The following is a 16,887-nucleotide window of genomic DNA, read 5'->3' on the forward strand; positions in this document are numbered from 1 at the left end:
ACCATGTTGTCCTCTTCTCTTCTCTTAAAAGCCATGCGTCTGGCTTACTCTGTTAATAGAGGCGAGCTGCGGATTAGAAAACCCTGGATCTCAATACCAACCACAGAAAAAACCGGGGCTCGTACTCCTCGGTTCCATGTTACTGAAGACCACACCAAGCGCTCTGAAAGCGCTCTGAAACAAGTTTTTTTATCGTTTTCGCTTTTGGAGTATTTAAAGGGATCCATATCCCTCTCTCAGACTTGTCTGGATAACCTACACTTCAACTTCACATCACTAAACACAAAGCGCCGCCATGTTTACTTAAAATCAAGATGACGCATCCTACTTTCAGTTTTTCTAGAATACCCGAGGAGCTCCTCGTAAATATATTCGAGAATTTAGCACCTCCAAGCCCAACCGATAGCGCACTAAGTCTTCGGACTCCGACCAAGTGCTCCCTGGAAAACACCAATACTCTCTTCCGACTATGTCAAACCTCAACACAGTTTGCTCGGATTGCACAACCGTTACTGGTTTCTTGGGCAGCCGACATCATTACCAGAGATGAAGTGCTCAGAGATCAGATTGGAGAACTATCTCAGAAGAGATCAGCTCCGTCCAAGATAATACTGTTGCTGCGCACACTTATGACGCGCGTGGATCTGAGCGTCAACATCCGCGGCTTCACCCTTGATCTTTCGGGTCTACCAGACGAACATGTTGAGCAAAAAGCCATCACAGTCGGCTACTTGAAGCGTATCTTTGGCAAGGAAGAAGTCAAGAGGTGCTTCAGAGCTTGGGTCGTAGACAATTCTGCGAGCCGAAAAGAGTATTATTCATTCCAGATTCAACGCTTCCCCGAAAGGCTGCTGCAGGATATCGTGCAAGCAGCCAAACAATGGCCAATGTCCGACACTTTTTCCAAAGCCGAGCTGCAGCTTCTGATCCGACAAGCGTATTCGATTGTCTCGGATTCGGAGCTTAACACTTCCATCTCCTCCCGCCTCTTGCGAGCCGCCTTCGAAGACGACAAGACTGGTGTCAATCTTCTCATAAACAGCCTAGCTCCACGGGCACAGAACCTGGCTATTCTTGCTGGCGACTACGGTACTCGCCTCGCAGGATCCACATGGGGTCGTAATCTCGAAACCTGGAATCTAAGTCACCAACCGCTCGATCTATTTTCCTCTCTGAGACACGTAAAAGTGACACATACGTCGCTTCGATCGTACGGTGCCTGCCTTGAATCGTACTTGCTCCGCGTTCCAAACCTCGAGTCCATCGAGATCGTACCACTCTTTTGCATGACCCAAGAGGATCTGGACGAACTGGAAGCACTCGAGAAAACGTCGCTCGTCAAGCATGTCACCATCCGCGGACCTCCACACAATTACTACCTGGGCATTCTTCTGGATACCTTCGTACGGCTCGAGAGCCTCGCAGTCGAGATTGATTCGCCGTCCAAGTATACAGAGGACAGAGAGGACTCCCAGGAGGACGTCGACACCGTACTGGCCGCGCTTGAACAGCAGAAGAAGACGCTGCAAAGCCTGAAGATCCGCTGCGTGGACTGGTGCTCCCAGGACAACATGGTGGCAGACTTTTCGCAAATGTCTACCCTCACGCATATCGAAATCGATGCGTCCATCCTGCATCTACCAAAGGACGGACATTCTGCATCACTGAACATCCCGGCCCTCGCAGACCGATTGCCGCCCGGCTTAGAGTCTCTGAAGATCAGTTACGAACCGGACGTAGAGTTTGCGTTCGTCAAGTGCATGGTCAGATTTCTGAAGCGCCTGACGGCGTCTCGAGGCGAAGTCACGAATCGGAACATGTCGTGGCCTGTACTCGATGTCACAGACGCCGAAAACGAACACTGCGAAAATGAATATCTGGTCAACGACAACACCTGCTGTTGGACAGACCCGTCTGTCGAGCAAGCCTTCCTCTCACTCCCAGGCTCGCGAGACTCCTTCTGGACCCACGCAACAACACCCGCATTCGACATGCATGGCAACTCACCACCAGTCCTGCCCAACCTCCGATGTATCACCCTCGAGAGAATCGACGAAAGTCGCAAGACTCCGTCCTTGCCACTACAATGGACGAACACGGAGCGACAAAAGTGGTGGCTCCAGAAATTTGTGCAGAATCTCAAGGACTTGCACACGCTGTGCGTCAAGACGGATATCACGCTTCAGATCGAGGGTTGGTGCTCAGGGGCCAAATCATAGAACTGTATTTTCTGGGGAAATCTTTTTCAAACATTTAAGCGTCGTTCAATCTTTGCATAGCTTGGTTGGGGATCTTTCTTTTTTTATTTAACTTTATATAGCATATAAATCTTGTATAGATATCATGTAGCCTCTGTTTAGTTTTACGGCTAATGCTCTTACAATCTAAAAAAAAGGCATTAATAGTAAGGTGCAAGCAAGTGATTGATTGAATATAATATGCTCATATGTGATTACTTATCAGCGAGGTACGGGTATTCGAACGTAATGCTCCTCGGACTTTAATGTAGTCACAGAGCTAATACTGTGCATTTCAAAGCATTCTGATGTGTATACAGGGGTGGTAGTTATCCGATACCCGAGTTTAAAGCGGGGCCGCGGTCCAGGAGGTTGCTTGTGCACGGCCACGGATGAGTATATACAACCCGAGACATCAGCACTCTATCTACTCTAAATAAAAAGGCCGCTCCACATTACAATACAACAAACAAATAATCTCTCTCACAAACCCACACACAACACACACACACACACACACACACACACACACACACACACACACACACACACACAATGTCAACCCCACAATCACGCCCAGGCCTCCTCTACATAAACTCAGGCATCAAGGACCCAGCCACACTGTCCCCTCACCAGTATACCCAGGTCTACAAAGACAAGCACATCCCCGACGTCGTCGCAACAGGCAGTCTCCACAGCGCATCCTTCTACTACGGCGCCGCCGACCCGTCCGCTGCCGCTGCCGCCACCATCACCACCCTCCCGTACCTCGTGCTCTACCACTTCGACGACCTCGCACACGCACTCACATCCGCGCTCCCGGCCGTGCCGCTACAGTACAGCGGCCTCCCCGGCAGCGGCCGTCTCCCGGACCTAGCACATTTCGACACGCGCAGCTACGCGCTGTGCGCACACAACAAGCCGCATGGCGTGGCATTTGGTACGTCGACTGTATTTGTATTCTCGAAAGCGGGGAGGGGGGCCCTCCGTCTATGTATTATCATCACCTTATGGCGGCGGCTACGGCGGAAGCCACGACGATCAACCAGAACAAAGCCGACCAATCGAGCTACTAATTAGGCAAAGCAGCCTCTCCTCAGCGTAGTGCTCATGACATGATGCCCCTCGGACGAGCGTCACGGCGCAATGACGTCGCGGCGTGGTACGCGGACGAGCACTTTGGCATGCTGGATGGCGTGCCGGGATATCTGGGCAGCCTAGCGCTATGAGCTCGTAGCCGGACCAGGGACAGAGCCGACGACAACAGTGCTGCCGAAGATGCTCGTGCTGCACGAGTTCTCGGGCGCGGAGGTGTTTACGAAAGGCTCGGCGGGGCAGAAGGCGTTTGCGGGCGAGCATGACGACGGTGTGGGCGAAGAGGGGTGATGGGCGGGATATCACGGCGGCGGAAAGCAGGATGTACGTACAGGTTGGGGGAGGTATTATGACGGTAGGGTCGGGGCGAGGATGTGATTCTGTTGGCTTGAGGACTGCACGCGAGAGATGCATTTGGGTTGGCTTTTTGATGCAGGAAATAGATGCATGGAATGCAATGCATGCATGTGTATAGTGACAGTGACAGTGACAGTGATGGTTGATAGAGCAAGCCGGGGATTTGCCGGGCGGCCAATCATCGAGCGCGGGGAAGGGGGAAAGGTGGCATGAGCCGGGGAGCTAGAGAGAGAGCTAGGGGGAGCTTATGTGGCCATCAAGGTGCGTCGCTTGGGTGCGCCGGGATTACTGCTTTGGGCAAGTCGTCGAGGATGAAAGAGGGGGGGAGGGGGGGAATCCAGTGGGGCAGTGTGGGGCATCTGTTGCTTGAGCTTAAGCTTGAAGTTGAGCTTGAGATCTTGCTCATCCTCATCAATACTCATCAATCACATCGAGCGAAACTACCAACTGGCCCTACTGCCACTACTATAGCATGATTGCTTTAAATTGACAGCCGTGCTGCTCGTGTGCTGTGCCGCGCCAGATTGATATTACTCTCTCTCTCTCTGTCTCTCTCTCTCCCTTCGTCTTTTGTTTTGACTGTGATTGTTGTCATACACTCTCACATCATCCTACGGCATCATCCGAGTCCCCGCCGGTCCGAAGTGCTCTCGTCACAATGGCGATCTCACGCGTCTTCACTCGCGCCTCTTTCCGCGCCCTTGCCCAGCGAGCAACCCTCGCTCCAGCGCGTCAAACCCCTATACCCTCACGAGCATTCACAGCGTCACAACAAGCCCAGCAAACGCGTGGCCCGCCAAGTCCGCCCTCAGACGACACCGCCGACCCAGCACAGGCATACCTAGGCACCACAAAGCGTCTCCCGGAGTTCAACCTGACCAAGAAAGTCGTCCTCGTCACCGGCGCCGCTCGCGGTCTCGGCCTGGTCCAAGCAGAAGCACTGCTGGAAGCCGGTGCAACAGGTGCGGCGCCATCTGCCCTCCAAACATCCTCCCATTCCCAACTTCCCTAACATCAGCCACTAGTGTATGCCCTCGACCGACTGTCCGAGCCGTCCGAACTCTTCGCTCCGATCGCAGAACGTGCTGCCAAAGAACTAGGCACATCCCTGCACTACACCCAGATCGACACACGTGATGTCGCGGCCCTACACGCCATCATAGCCGACATTGGCGCCAAAGAAGGCCGTATGGACGGGCTGATTGCCGCCGCTGGCATCCAGCAGGAGACGCCTGCGCTCGAGTACAGCGCCGAGGACGCAAACCGCATGTTCCAGGTCAACATCACGGGGACGATGATGACGGCGCAGGCAGTGGCCAAGCAGATGATCAAGTTCGGCAACGGAGGCAGCATGGCCTTTATTGCGAGCATGAGCGGCAGTGTGGCGAATCGCGGCTTGATATGCTCGGCGTACAACGCGAGTAAGGCCGGCGTGATTCAGCTAGGGCGGAATCTGGCCAGTGAGTGGGGCGAGCACGGGATACGGGTGAACACAATCAGTCCGGGTTATATTGTGACGCAGATGGTAGAGGAGCTGTTCAAGGAGTATCCTGAGCGCAGGGAGACGTGGCCGACGCAGAACATGCTTGGCAAGTTGAGCAAGCCCGAGGAGTATCGTGGAGCGGCCGTATTTCTTCTTAGTGATGCGAGTAGCTTCATGACTGGTGCTGATCTGAGGATCGACGGTGGGCACACTGCTTGGTAGAAGTGGAAGGTCTTCTAGCGTTCCTGCACCTGTTATCCTTATGCAAGATAGTAAAAGGGGTGGGTACCCTGTCTTACCCGTCCGAGCGAGGCGAATGTTTGGCTGTTTTTACTACATACATGGATTACAAGAATCTGAGGCTACTTTTTTCTTTTGGTTACATCACTTCGTGGGTATCATATAGTTCCTCAATCGAGGAGCAATAACATATAGCCTGCACTACTGCTTTGCCATGCGGGCACTCCACCCGTTCATGCTTCTCTTCACGCCCAATGTCTTTCTCTGCGGTGCCACATTCGGTCTCTGCCCAACGCTGGTCCGATGGAGTGTGCTGGCAGGGCGAAAGCCAGTCGGCCGTGCTATCAGCTCTACCCTGATGTCTTCCTCTCTGCTGCCCATGGCGTTCCCAGCATGCCCCTCAGTGGGGGCATTCCCACGCTCCGAATCCTCCGGCGGGGCAGGAGAGCTACTCAACAAAATATATCGCGGAGTCTCAGACTCTGATTCCGAGTGTGGTCGCTTTCGCGGTCGATTGTCCATGGGTGTCAGGCGAGGCTTGCGAACACTATTATCAGCCGGCTGCAAGCTTCGAGGAGGCTGCGACGCCGACGTATTGGAGATATCTTGAAGGGCTTGGATTTCCCGGTTTGGCCTTCTCATGGCCGCTAGACCTGTAGGAGTTGGTGTGAAGGTCCCAGGACCTTGAGAGGATCCTTTCTCTGCCCCACCCGTGGCTGGTCTAGCAGGGGTTGATCTGCCATGAGCAGAAGAAGGACCAAGTGTCCTCCTAGGTGGACCGAAGAAGGATTTGATATTGCCCTGACCCGAGCCTTGTGTCTTGAGGGCCGGCCTCTGATTAAACTCATGTAATGATGAACTCACCGATCGATTGATGGCTTGTTGTACTTTCTTTGCTTGCTCTTGCTCACGCTGTTGCGTCCAAGCCATGCCAGCACTCATGAAACCGCTGTTCATTGTTGTAGACGCAACAGAAAAGTGTTGCATCTGGTTGATAGAGGTGGCGACATTCGTATTAGTGGTTGAAGCCCTCTCATTCCATCGGTTACCCTTGAAGCCATGGTCATCGTCCACTTTCTCGCGTCTTGAGAAATCAGATGCATTTGCATTCCTGTCACCAACCCAGTATGAACCTTCAGGGTTGCATGACTCGCCGTCCAGGGGATAAGCATCATCTTCGAGCCTATCGACTTCAGTCTGAGCCTGATGCAGCGTCTGCTCAGCAGGGCAAGCTCGTCGGAGAACCCGTGCAAAGCCTTGCGTAGCCGTAAACGTAATCGGAGGGCCTTGCCTGGCCATATTGTCCGTTGAATCCAGAAAAGGAGAAAGCTCTGTATCTTGGTACTGAGAGCTTCTCATAGGGCAGCTGATATAGAGCAAGGCTTGCGCTCGCGTCATACCGACATAAAGCAGTCTCCGCTCTTCATCATGGTCTTCTGCGCGAGAATGTGGTATGGACCCTTTGTACGCAGCCGGGATGAAAACGACTGGCCATTCGAGACCTTTAGCTCCGTGTATGGTCGAGATGGTGACCTGAGGCGTGGCTTCTCCCTCTGACTTTTCCACCTCCGTAGACAAGGCAACGTTTGATAGAAAAGTCGTCAATGCGTCTGCTGCCTGTGAACGTTCCCGTTGCTCTGCAGCGTCGATGACTGGCAGAGCTTCATTGTCGTTGACAGCATCATCCATGCTCATTCCGGTTGCGAGCGTCATCAGCTCCTGTACATTGTCCCATCGTGATCCGAATTCCTCGGTCTCGGGATATTGCTTCTTCAGGTACTCCTCAAACGAAAGTTTCTTGAGCAAATGCACCATGAGATCAAAAAGCCCACCATCTTGGTTCTCTAAACCGTCTAGTCTCTTCTGGGAAGTCAGAATGATGTTTACGAAGCTTTCTATTCCCTTCTGCGCGGGCTTGCTAATGGCTGTCCTCGGTTTCGAGGTACCTTGGGCGCTCCCAAGTGCGAGCCTCCACAGCGATGTCTTTTTCTCTTCTGCTTCGGCAAGCAGCTTCTTACAAGTTTCCTCTCCGACTTTTCGTGAAGGAGTGTTGATAGTACGGAGCACAGCGTCGTTGTGATCAGGGTGGTTGATGACTCGGAGATAATCGAGAATGATCTTAACTTCGACCCGATCGAAAAATCGGTGACCACCGACCATACGATAAGGTATGCCTGCCCTCCCGAGCTCGCGCTCAATGCTATTGGACAACGCTGCTGATCGTAAAAGGACAGCAAAGTCATTGTACGTCAGCAGACGCCCCGTCAGAATATGGACTCTCTTTATCTCTGCAACAAGCCACTTTGCCTCGTCCATTGCAGTCGGTAATTTCCGAAACACTGGCATCTCACCGACTGAATGGGTCGCCAAGAGTCGCTTCTGAGGTCTGGCCTTGTCTTGCTCGATGACAGTCATAGCAGAAGCCAGGATTGCCCCTGACGATCTATAGTTCTCCTCGAGATTGATCACTATTGTATCATGCCATTGTGCCTGCATCTGATTGAGGTTCTTAATTTCGGCTGAGCGGAAGCCATAGATGCTCTGATCAGGATCGCCGACAATTGTGATCCGATTGTGTCTTTGTGCAAGCAGCCCCATCAACTTGTACTGTACGTTATTCGTGTCTTGGAACTCGTCAATCAATACAACCTCGACGTTGTTGACGCATTGAGGATACTCGATGAGGAGGTCGACGCAGCGGAGGAGTAGATCATCGTAGTCAAGGAGATTGGAAGACTTGAGCGTTTCCTCATACTCTTCATATACAGCCGCAAACTCTTGCTGATCGACGCCTTTCGGATTCGTTTGGCCACTCTTAATATTCTTGGCTTTCATCCCAGATATCCGAGCACGGGCGCCTTTAGGGTCGACACCATAATTCCTCCTCTTCACAATCCTCTTTATGATAGCGATACTGTCGGCAGAATCCGCGATTCCGAAATTCTTCGCGATGCCGATGTGCTGGCCGTATGAGACGAGATACCTACGAGCAACCGAGTGAAACGTCCCCAGGACCAATTTGGCAGCCGTCTTCTCCCCGACCAAGCCACAGATTCGGTCGCGCATCTCTCGTGCCGCCTTGATTGTGAAGGTGCATACCACGAGATCCCATGGCCGGTACTTGTGCTCCAGCAGATGGTACGCGACCCGCGCGGTGAGGGTCTTCGTCTTTCCAGATCCCGGTGGTGCGAGGACTTGGAGCACCGAGGCCGGGCTGGTGACTGCCCTGTGCTGGGCAGCATTCAGCCCGTCAAGTAAAGCGTCCATCAAGGCATTGGTGTGGTGAGTCTTCGTAGTCGAGCGGAGGAGATGTTTCTGGAGGACGCGACAGCGCTAGCGCCATAAACACGCTAATGATACGCTAACACGTGATGGGCAATTTGCGTCTATGTATAAAATCTGTGGAAGACTGTTGTGCGCGCAAGGGTCCGTAGAATACTTATCTATATATAATGACAATTGCATACTAACACGTGGTGCATAGAAAGGTCAAGTAAGTGAGCTTTACATGCGCTTTATATGCGCTGCAACTCAATGCTTGCTTATATTCATGTACTATGTAGTTCTTAAGCTTGAAGAACGACTAAACATCATGATCTATTTTCAGGCCTTGACCTCGATCTTCTCGCTGCGAACCTTCTCGTCCGAAGAGCTACCTTGGCGAGACAAGTCTCCCTCCTCAATGTCCTTTGTCTGGTGTGCCGCACCAATCGGCAGTGCGTTTTCGAAGCTACGGCCCTTCCTCTCGGGACCAAGCGCTGTGGTGACAGCAATTCCAATAGCGATGATAGCTGTTGCGATTGCCATTGTAGGACCATAGGCAGGTACTTTGTCACCGCTCGTGCTTGTAACGAACAGACTTCTCCTCTCAGCGATAGCGTTGACAATTTGCGCGCTGGGCGAGCTGATCATGTTACCGAGCTGGTATGTGATACCAGGGAAACTGGAACGGAAGCTTGGCGGAGAAAGCTCATTCAAGTGAATTGGAATCACACCCCAGGCGCCTTGCACGAAGAATTGCATGAAGAAGCCGCTGGCGGAAAGGCTGCGCTCGCCTTCTGGTAGCACCCAGGCGGGTATCATCAAACATGACATGAGAGCAGCCACAATGATGGCTCGCCTGCGACCGAACCATTGAGACACATAGCCGATGATCGTGCCACCGACGCAAGCACCGGTCTTCATGATGATGCTGGCTCGGCTAGCGGGACCATTCGAGAGCTCTTTGCTATCTTTCATGAATGTAGTGTACGAGTCTTGAGAGGTGTGAGAGTCTGAAGAATGAGTTAGTGACTTGGTCTAGAGTTCTGAGTAGTTCTGCTCACAGTAGTTGAACCACGTCATCAATATGATGCAGTATACGACCATGCGCCACTCTTGCTTGAGCATCTGCTTCGTCTCCAACCAGAAAGCACCAGGAGCAACAGCCTTCTTGCCGGCCTTTCTTGCTTCGATGAATTGTTTCGATTCTGGGAACAAAGCACGAACGAGACCCATGCCGATACTAAGCCCTGCACCAGCCCAGAATACGGTCTTCCAAGAGTTGGTTTCGCCGCCAACAGCCAGATTGGCACATGCCTAGACGAGTGTAAGCGTACAGAATCTTTGAGGTTGGTATGAGTATGGGCTTACGGCAAGGACATATCCGAACGAATATCCCTGTTGGAGGATTCCACTCATCAATCCACGAGCTTGGGTTCTGACTTTATTAGCTTCGGAATTCCCAGTGCTAAGCGAATGTGTATGAGGACTTACGGGCAATTCTCAAGAGCCATGGCGATTGCGTTGCCATAAACACCGCCCATGAACAATCCAAACAGTGATCGGATTGCGAGGAACTGGCTAAAGGTGCCACAATAGATGGTTGCAACCTGAAGGATACCCAGGATGATCATGTTGATGACCATCGGCCATTTACGACCTGATAGCAATTAGAAATGATATTTCGCCATTTCATCGATCGGACTGTGAGGGAGGTATCATACCGAATTTGTCACCTGCAAGTCCGAAAAATGCAGCACCGACTGAACGGAGCAGAAGCGTAAGAGTAATAGCCGTCGTGATGTCAGTATTAGTCTTGCCATAGTACTTCGCCAGCTTGGTCGTTTGAATTGACAACGAGTGGAAATCGAACGCATCGGCAGTCCAGGAGAAGAGTCCAACGAGGAAGAAGAGCCAATCCTTGAAGCTCAGCTGAGCGAACATGGTAAATGGATTCTTGAGTGGTTCGGGCGACTGCCATTCTGTGCTACACAAGCCAATGTGTTAGAAATTGTGAAGAGGTATTATGCATTGGCTGAGTCGGTCTTACTATGTTTCGCCGAACTCATTCGTAACAACCACTCGCTGCTTCCAGACAAAGAGGTCTCTGAATGATTGTTTCGCCGTAGCCAATGTGCCACGGACAATGGGGTCCGCAGGCTCATTTTGTGTAGCCATGATGGCTGTAGATAAGTAAGCTGGCGGTGAATTCTATATGGATGCGAGCTGCGGGCAAAGACTGCTCGTTATCAACGATCGGCCCAGGTGGACGGTCAAGATGCAGAAGTGACGCAGGGAACTCCAATGATGATGGCTCGCATGGGAACACCCTTTTATACATGTGCGGTGGTCGTACCGCGCTGCCAGACGGGTTCAGCGGAGTAAACCTCAAGCATCACACGACTTTTCTGTGTCCGGGTACATCGAAACGCAGCCAAGAAAGCCCAGACCGCCACTGCGACGGTGCCGCATCCACAGCTCGACAACCACAAGCCACTACTACTTGACGTCGATATAGTCAGCCCTTGCGTGTTGTCGATTGCTTTGATCTAAGACCTTTCAAGCAATGATGTGGTACAAGAGCGGTAGGTTGATCCTTGTTTTGCCCGTCTCGATGCCATCTCCGAGTCGAAACCGTCTTGAAGATTGCGGAGAGACAGTATAGAGGATGGATGGAGGGGTGTCTGTGTGAATAGCCCCGTTACCCCAGATACCCCAGTATCAATGTCCCCCGCAGGCAGGGATGTGTGGGCTGGCCAACCTTGTGACAGCCCATTGCCGGGATTGGTATTCTATCCGTGGTAGCTTCTCACCAAGAAGGCCCGGCACCGGGCCTGCAACCATTCCAAGATTGAGGGAATGCCGGAGTACTACGCTGCTATAGTCCAATCCGTAGTCGCAAGGCAACGCTGAGAGAAAGCAGTGAAGGGGAAGAACAAGCTCTGCCATGCAGCCACCGCGCAATCCAAGACGGGATAGCCTAGCGCTGGTTCCTAAGACGCGGTCTCGGCGTAAGCTTAGTGGGTACGGACTTCTTGGCAAGTTTGGTTTGTCGTTGGTTTGGCGTGTGATATGGGTGTAGATGGCGGAAAGACATGGCAAGAATCCTTCGAACACCAATATGTGAGGGATTGACCGGCGGGCTATTCGTTGCCAAGACTATACAGTCACCAGTCATTGGTTCGGCGGCACAGTTCCAGGCATGCTATCAACGGCATTCTGTCCGTGAGGTTTAATATTGCCCTTGCGGGACGCGGCCAGAGCTGAGAAAGGCTCATTGGGTCATCTAGCCGGCAATGTGTAGTTATTGAGGCAGCATCTAATTAAGTCAAAGAAGGACACGGCTTGTTATTGAGAGGTGCACACAAGCCTCACCAAGAAACCAAGCAAGACAAACTGGCCACACCAGACATCGGCCCCTTGGAGACACGAGATACAAGGTTGAGTTGACAGGCTTGTTTGCACTGCTTCAGAACAAAGTCTGTGTGGGCCATATGCAATCTGGGATTGATCCTGGGTATTAGATTTGGTGCAAGATGCTCGGCCGACAGCTAGATACATACACAGTACACCGTCAGATCCAGTTTAGTTCCCCACCGGAACCACAAGTAACGTCACAGCGTGCATGGCACACGTGCCTGGGCCGTACTCCACATAATAGGCGACGGAAACAGTAACCCATATTCTGACATCTGCCGGCGTCATAGTAGTGCGATGGTGCTGTCAGATCTTTGGGGTGTGATAGGACAATATGCTGGTCTCTGCCATGTGGCCTCAACAGTCGCTCTTCGAGTGGGTTTCATGTTTGATTCTAGAACCGGATTGGCTTTTCCGCATATCAGATTCGGCATCGCAGCAGGGTTGACGAGTCTTGATTACTCAAAGTATCTGGCAATCACCATATGGGCGGACAAGAAAAGCGCCGTGCTAGAAAGATAATACCAGATCTCAAATACAACCCATGTAGCGCTTGTTGCTTTGTCGATAGTGTGAAAGATAATTAGCGATCGGTGCAGCTTACTCCAAGAGGAAAGCCTGGTATGTCGGATTATTCGTCTCTTCCGTGAACGGGTACCGTATTTCCTTCAGGAACTCTTTGATTCCCGTTTCCTGGCCCGCTGGGACTTGGATGCCAGCAAGAATCTTTCCAACATCACCGCCATAGTTCCGATAGTGGAAGAGAGAAATGTTACAGCCTGGTTGTAGAGTGGTGAGGAATTTGAACAGCGCGCCTGGTCGCTCCGGAAACTCAAAGGAATATAGACGTTCATCCTGGACATTGCTTCTTCCACCTCCAAGATAACGCAGATGCGACTTGGCTAGCTCGTCACCAGACAGATCCGTTGCTTTCATACCGTCAGCCTCGAGTCGCTGAATAAGCGTCGCAAGATCTTTTCTCCTTGTCATGGCGTTCATGGAAACACCCATGAGGATATGTGCCTTGCCATCGCTGTTGGCATTCCGTAGACGATAGCTGAATTCGGTTACAGAGAGGGGGTTCACATTCTTTATAAGACTTGCGAATGCGCCAGGTTGTTCCGGTATGACAACGCTGAGCAACGCCTCCTTGTTCTCTCCCAAAGCTGCACGCTCAGCCACGAAGCGAAGACGATCAAAGTTCATGTTGGCACCAGATGCGATTGCAACCAGACCTCGGTTGGTGTTTGCAGACGGATGCATCTTGATATACTTCTTGATACCTGCAAGGGCGAGTGCTCCAGCTGGTTCAACGATGGCGCGGGTGTCTTCGAACATGTCCTTGATGGCTGCACAAGTCTCATCTGTCGTGACTTCGATGACTTCGTCAACTACCTCGGAGCATATGCGGAAAGTCTCTTCTCCGACCGTCTTGACAGCGGCACCATCCGCAAACAACCCGACATCCTTCAGCACTACCCTTTTGCGCAGACGCAGTGATTGAACCATCGCATTTGCATCATATGTTTCTACACCAATGATTTTGACGTGTGGGGCGATACGCTTGATGTACACGCCAATGCCTGCAATGAGTCCCCCACCTCCTACACAGCAGAATATCGCTTCAAGATCTTGAAGATTCGTCTGCCTAAGGATTTCCATGCCGATGGTGCCTTGTCCTGCGATAACATACGGGTCATCGAATGGTGGTATGCTGACTAGGCCGTGAGCTATTTCCAGACGTGCGGCTTCAGCCTTTGCAGCATCAAAATCATCACCGTGCAGCACCACTGATCCCCCAAGTCTTGACACGTTCTTGTGCTTTATGTCAGGCGTTCCAGACGGCATCACGATGGTAGCAGGAATCTTGAGCTTCCGAGCGGAGTAGGCAACGCCTTGGGCATGGTTTCCTGGACTTTCGCATCAGCATGTTTCTTGCGTCATGCTAGTATGTAGGCTTACCCGCTGAACACGCAACGACACCCTTCCACCTTTCCCTAGACTCCAGATGCGCCATCTTGTTGTACGCCCCGCGAAGCTTGAAACTGAACACGGGCTGCAGGTCTTCGCGCTTTATCAAGATATTACTCTCAAGTCGATTGCTCAGATTGATAGCATGCGTCAGAGGAGTCTCTTCCACCACATCGTACACGCGAGATGTAAGGATGAGTCGCAAATACTGCGTAAGAGTCAGGCGTGAGAAATCGAGGCAGGAGGTCTGTCTAGGGAGGCCATCATACATCAGGATAGCCATTTGGAAGCACGAATGCTTGCGGGACTGCCAATTGCGCCTTGGATCGCAGTCCTGATGGTGGGGAGGGATTGGCGGTGTATTCTGTCAGCGACAGGCCGGTTTTGGCGATTGGTGTAGTGGGTGACATTGAGCCGTTTGGAAAGCCATTGGTCGTTGAGTTTGGGGTTATCGGGCGTGAATAGCCCTCTATGGGCGTTGAAGCGGCCATATCGAATTGGTTGCGGTGGTTGGTGTTAAAGGTAGCAAATGCGACAATCATAAATATTTCGGTGTGACGTGCTACTGCAGGTAGTTTGGTGGTCCGAGCTTCGCGACATCAGCCGTGACCACTTCAACTTCACAACAATAACATCCTTCGACCATGTCTCGAACTCGCCGAGACTAAGCTATGTCACGGTCTATGGTGCGTGAAAGCTTGGAGTCTGTAATCATGACCTGCATAACCTTCTTCACTTGTCACACGGCCTGCTCATCTAGATGACGAGCATTCCCCTTGACGTTTGCTAGCATTAACAGTCAAAGGTAGGATCAGTTGCAGTTTGTGCTCATCACTGCCAGGACTCGAGGATTTGTCTATGCTCAGGTCTTCTATGAATCCACTCGGCCACGTAGTGTCATAGAAAGCTCACCTCTAGTCACATCCTAAGCGCATACCTCCCAACCACACCACATAGCCATCAAAACAAGATGCTCGTCCCACGACATCTACTCGTTCTCCTTCTTTCAACAACTCACAGCCAAGCCCTATGGTTCATGAACAACGGCAGGCTCAACATGACAATAGATCCAGGCGACTTCGAAATCGACCTAGCCGCCAACATCGGCTGCGTCTACCCCCCCGTCGAAGACCAAGACTCGAGCGACAACATGTGGCAATCCTTCGACATCCTCCTCGCCGCCGACAACATCGCCACCTCCGACCCCGACCTCACCGGCTACCCAGGCCTCATCTGCGCCCTCCTCACCAACGAAACAATCCAAATGGGCTCCTGGCCCTACATCCTCACCCTCCCCGACAAAATCGGCCAGCCCTCCTCCTCCTCCTCCTCCAACCCCTCCCCTCAAGTAAAATACTACCTCGCCCTCAAACGCCACCGCAACCAAGGCCCCGACCTCCAAGACCCCTACCGCTGGACACCCCCAATCCCAATAAACCAGCAAAAACTCGACGGCGACACCGCCCTCCCCATCGCCTACAACGCCCGCAACGTCCCCTGCGCCTCCATCGAATGCGTCCGCTCCTGCCAGAACAACCACGCCTACCCGCTCGCAAACGACTGCGTGCACACCACCTGCCGCCTCGACAGCTACTCGCAGCAGTCCCACTCCGCCTCGCTCACCCGCTCACCCGACGCCGACCCGCCCCCCTACTCCGACTACACCTGCTCCAGCTACTTTGACTCGCCGCCCTGCTCGCTCACGGGCGGCACCGATTGTCCCACGCCGACGGCTTCGGCGGAGTTGACTTCGTCGAGTGTTTCTGCGGGTGCGACGCCGGCGGCGCCTGGGTCGGCGACTTCGACGCCCGTGGTTACGGCGCTTGTGTATCATCCGACGGCGCGGAGGAGATCTGGTGGGGTGCGGTTGGGCGGGTCGTGGACGTCTCGCGGGGGTGGTGTTGTTGTTGTATTGGCTTCTGCTGTCGTCGGCGGTGTACTGCTGCTGGTCTGATGGAGCCCGTCTGCGTTCGTGGAACGATTGATTGATGGATGAGCTACTGGTGACGATTCAGATCTTTGGTAGTATCTGCAAGACCGGCACCTGGACATAAACCATTCTCATTTTCTTCCCTTTTTTTCGATATTTGGCTTTGCGTGGTTTTGCGTGGCGTTGCATGGATGGCATGGCATGGCATAGCATGGCTATACCAAACTCTATGCATTTTCCCGGATCTTTTGGGTAATTTTTCATTTCAAAGCGGCTGCTGCATATCAATAACTCTTTTTCTTTCGATAACCCCCAGTCATCATCTCAGCGTCAAGTCTCTCCTTGTTTGTCTTTTCCCGCAACTACGGCGTTCATCTCTACTTCGCAGAATTTACTACACCTTTTTGCTTTTGGTTATCCGGATTTTTCTTTGCACATACCGTCTCGCAAGCTAAGGGTCCCAGAAGATGTCGCAGATCACAAGTGCTAATTAATTCCCACGTGGTCGTTATGCTTGGGTAAATCATCACCCTGGCAGCCTGGGCAAGTGGGGTCTCTGCAGATCATCATCCATTTGCTACAGTAGTTACATGTAGTTACTTAGTTAGCGTGGGGGGGTGCGGGACCACTTTGAAATGATCGGATGGAACCGTCGGAACGATCTGCTAAGATAAGTAAAAAGGACCCCACCCTGAACGAATTGAATGCGTAAGAATTCACGTACGTATCAATGAATGAATGAATGAATGGGGTGGTAGTGGTGAATCCATGAGACAAATCAAGTTCTAGCATCCAATCTATCCTTTTTTTATTTCATGCTGTCTGTGTGCCGTCACGCCTTTATATCGCAATTGCAAACATATCCATCGCATCAAGTCAGATATCAGCCCGTAGTT

General features: G+C 52.2%; 7 protein-coding genes across 7 annotated transcripts; 4 read left to right on the forward strand and 3 right to left on the reverse strand.

Moving 5' to 3' along the window:
* Nucleotides 1–314: 314 nt before the first annotated feature.
* On the forward strand, nucleotides 315–2,219 carry EJ05DRAFT_503332 (uncharacterized protein; the record flags this gene model as incomplete). Its single annotated transcript, XM_033747402.1, has 1 exon — nucleotides 315–2,219. The coding sequence occupies one exon, from the start codon at nucleotides 315–317 to the stop codon at nucleotides 2,217–2,219; it is 1,905 nt and encodes a 634-aa protein (XP_033597472.1).
* A 323-nt stretch (nucleotides 2,220–2,542) lies between these two features.
* On the forward strand, nucleotides 2,543–3,784 carry EJ05DRAFT_478837 (uncharacterized protein). The gene has a single exon (XM_033744539.1). It carries the CDS (start codon nucleotides 2,793–2,795, stop codon nucleotides 3,315–3,317), a length of 525 nt encoding a protein of 174 aa, XP_033597473.1. The 5' UTR covers nucleotides 2,543–2,792; the 3' UTR covers nucleotides 3,318–3,784.
* A 337-nt stretch (nucleotides 3,785–4,121) lies between these two features.
* EJ05DRAFT_478839 (NAD(P)-binding protein) lies at nucleotides 4,122–5,614 on the forward strand. The gene is made up of 2 exons (XM_033744540.1): nucleotides 4,122–4,651; nucleotides 4,715–5,614. Exons 1-2 carry the CDS (start codon nucleotides 4,348–4,350, stop codon nucleotides 5,392–5,394), a joined length of 984 nt encoding a protein of 327 aa, XP_033597474.1. The 5' UTR covers nucleotides 4,122–4,347; the 3' UTR covers nucleotides 5,395–5,614.
* Nucleotides 5,504–8,713, reverse strand: EJ05DRAFT_119114 (UvrD-helicase-domain-containing protein). Its single transcript, XM_033739065.1, has one exon. It carries the CDS (start codon nucleotides 8,677–8,679, stop codon nucleotides 5,614–5,616), a length of 3,066 nt encoding a protein of 1,021 aa, XP_033597475.1. The 5' UTR covers nucleotides 8,680–8,713; the 3' UTR covers nucleotides 5,504–5,613.
* Nucleotides 8,714–9,015: 302 nt separating this feature from the next.
* Nucleotides 9,016–10,851, reverse strand: EJ05DRAFT_494138 (carboxylic acid transport protein; the record flags this gene model as incomplete). Its single annotated transcript, XM_033746170.1, has 6 exons — nucleotides 9,016–9,686; nucleotides 9,738–9,990; nucleotides 10,045–10,111; nucleotides 10,168–10,333; nucleotides 10,398–10,660; nucleotides 10,724–10,851. The coding sequence occupies 6 exons, from the start codon at nucleotides 10,849–10,851 to the stop codon at nucleotides 9,016–9,018; spliced, it is 1,548 nt and encodes a 515-aa protein (XP_033597476.1).
* Nucleotides 10,852–12,690: 1,839 nt separating this feature from the next.
* On the reverse strand, nucleotides 12,691–14,552 carry EJ05DRAFT_442582 (threonine dehydratase catabolic; the record flags this gene model as incomplete). The annotated part of the gene is made up of 3 exons (XM_033742043.1): nucleotides 12,691–14,000; nucleotides 14,053–14,269; nucleotides 14,331–14,552. The coding sequence occupies 3 exons, from the start codon at nucleotides 14,550–14,552 to the stop codon at nucleotides 12,691–12,693; spliced, it is 1,749 nt and encodes a 582-aa protein (XP_033597477.1).
* Nucleotides 14,553–14,921: 369 nt separating this feature from the next.
* Nucleotides 14,922–16,015, forward strand: EJ05DRAFT_513347 (uncharacterized protein; the record flags this gene model as incomplete). The annotated part of the gene is made up of 1 exon (XM_033748424.1): nucleotides 14,922–16,015. Exon 1 carries the CDS (start codon nucleotides 15,032–15,034, stop codon nucleotides 16,013–16,015), a length of 984 nt encoding a protein of 327 aa, XP_033597478.1. The 5' UTR covers nucleotides 14,922–15,031.
* Between the last annotated feature and the right edge of the window lie 872 nt (nucleotides 16,016–16,887).

The sequence above is a fragment of the Pseudovirgaria hyperparasitica genome, assembly GCF_010093815.1.
Source record: "Pseudovirgaria hyperparasitica strain CBS 121739 unplaced genomic scaffold EJ05scaffold_14, whole genome shotgun sequence".
Taxonomy (NCBI): Eukaryota; Fungi; Ascomycota; class Dothideomycetes; order Acrospermales; family Acrospermaceae; genus Pseudovirgaria; species Pseudovirgaria hyperparasitica.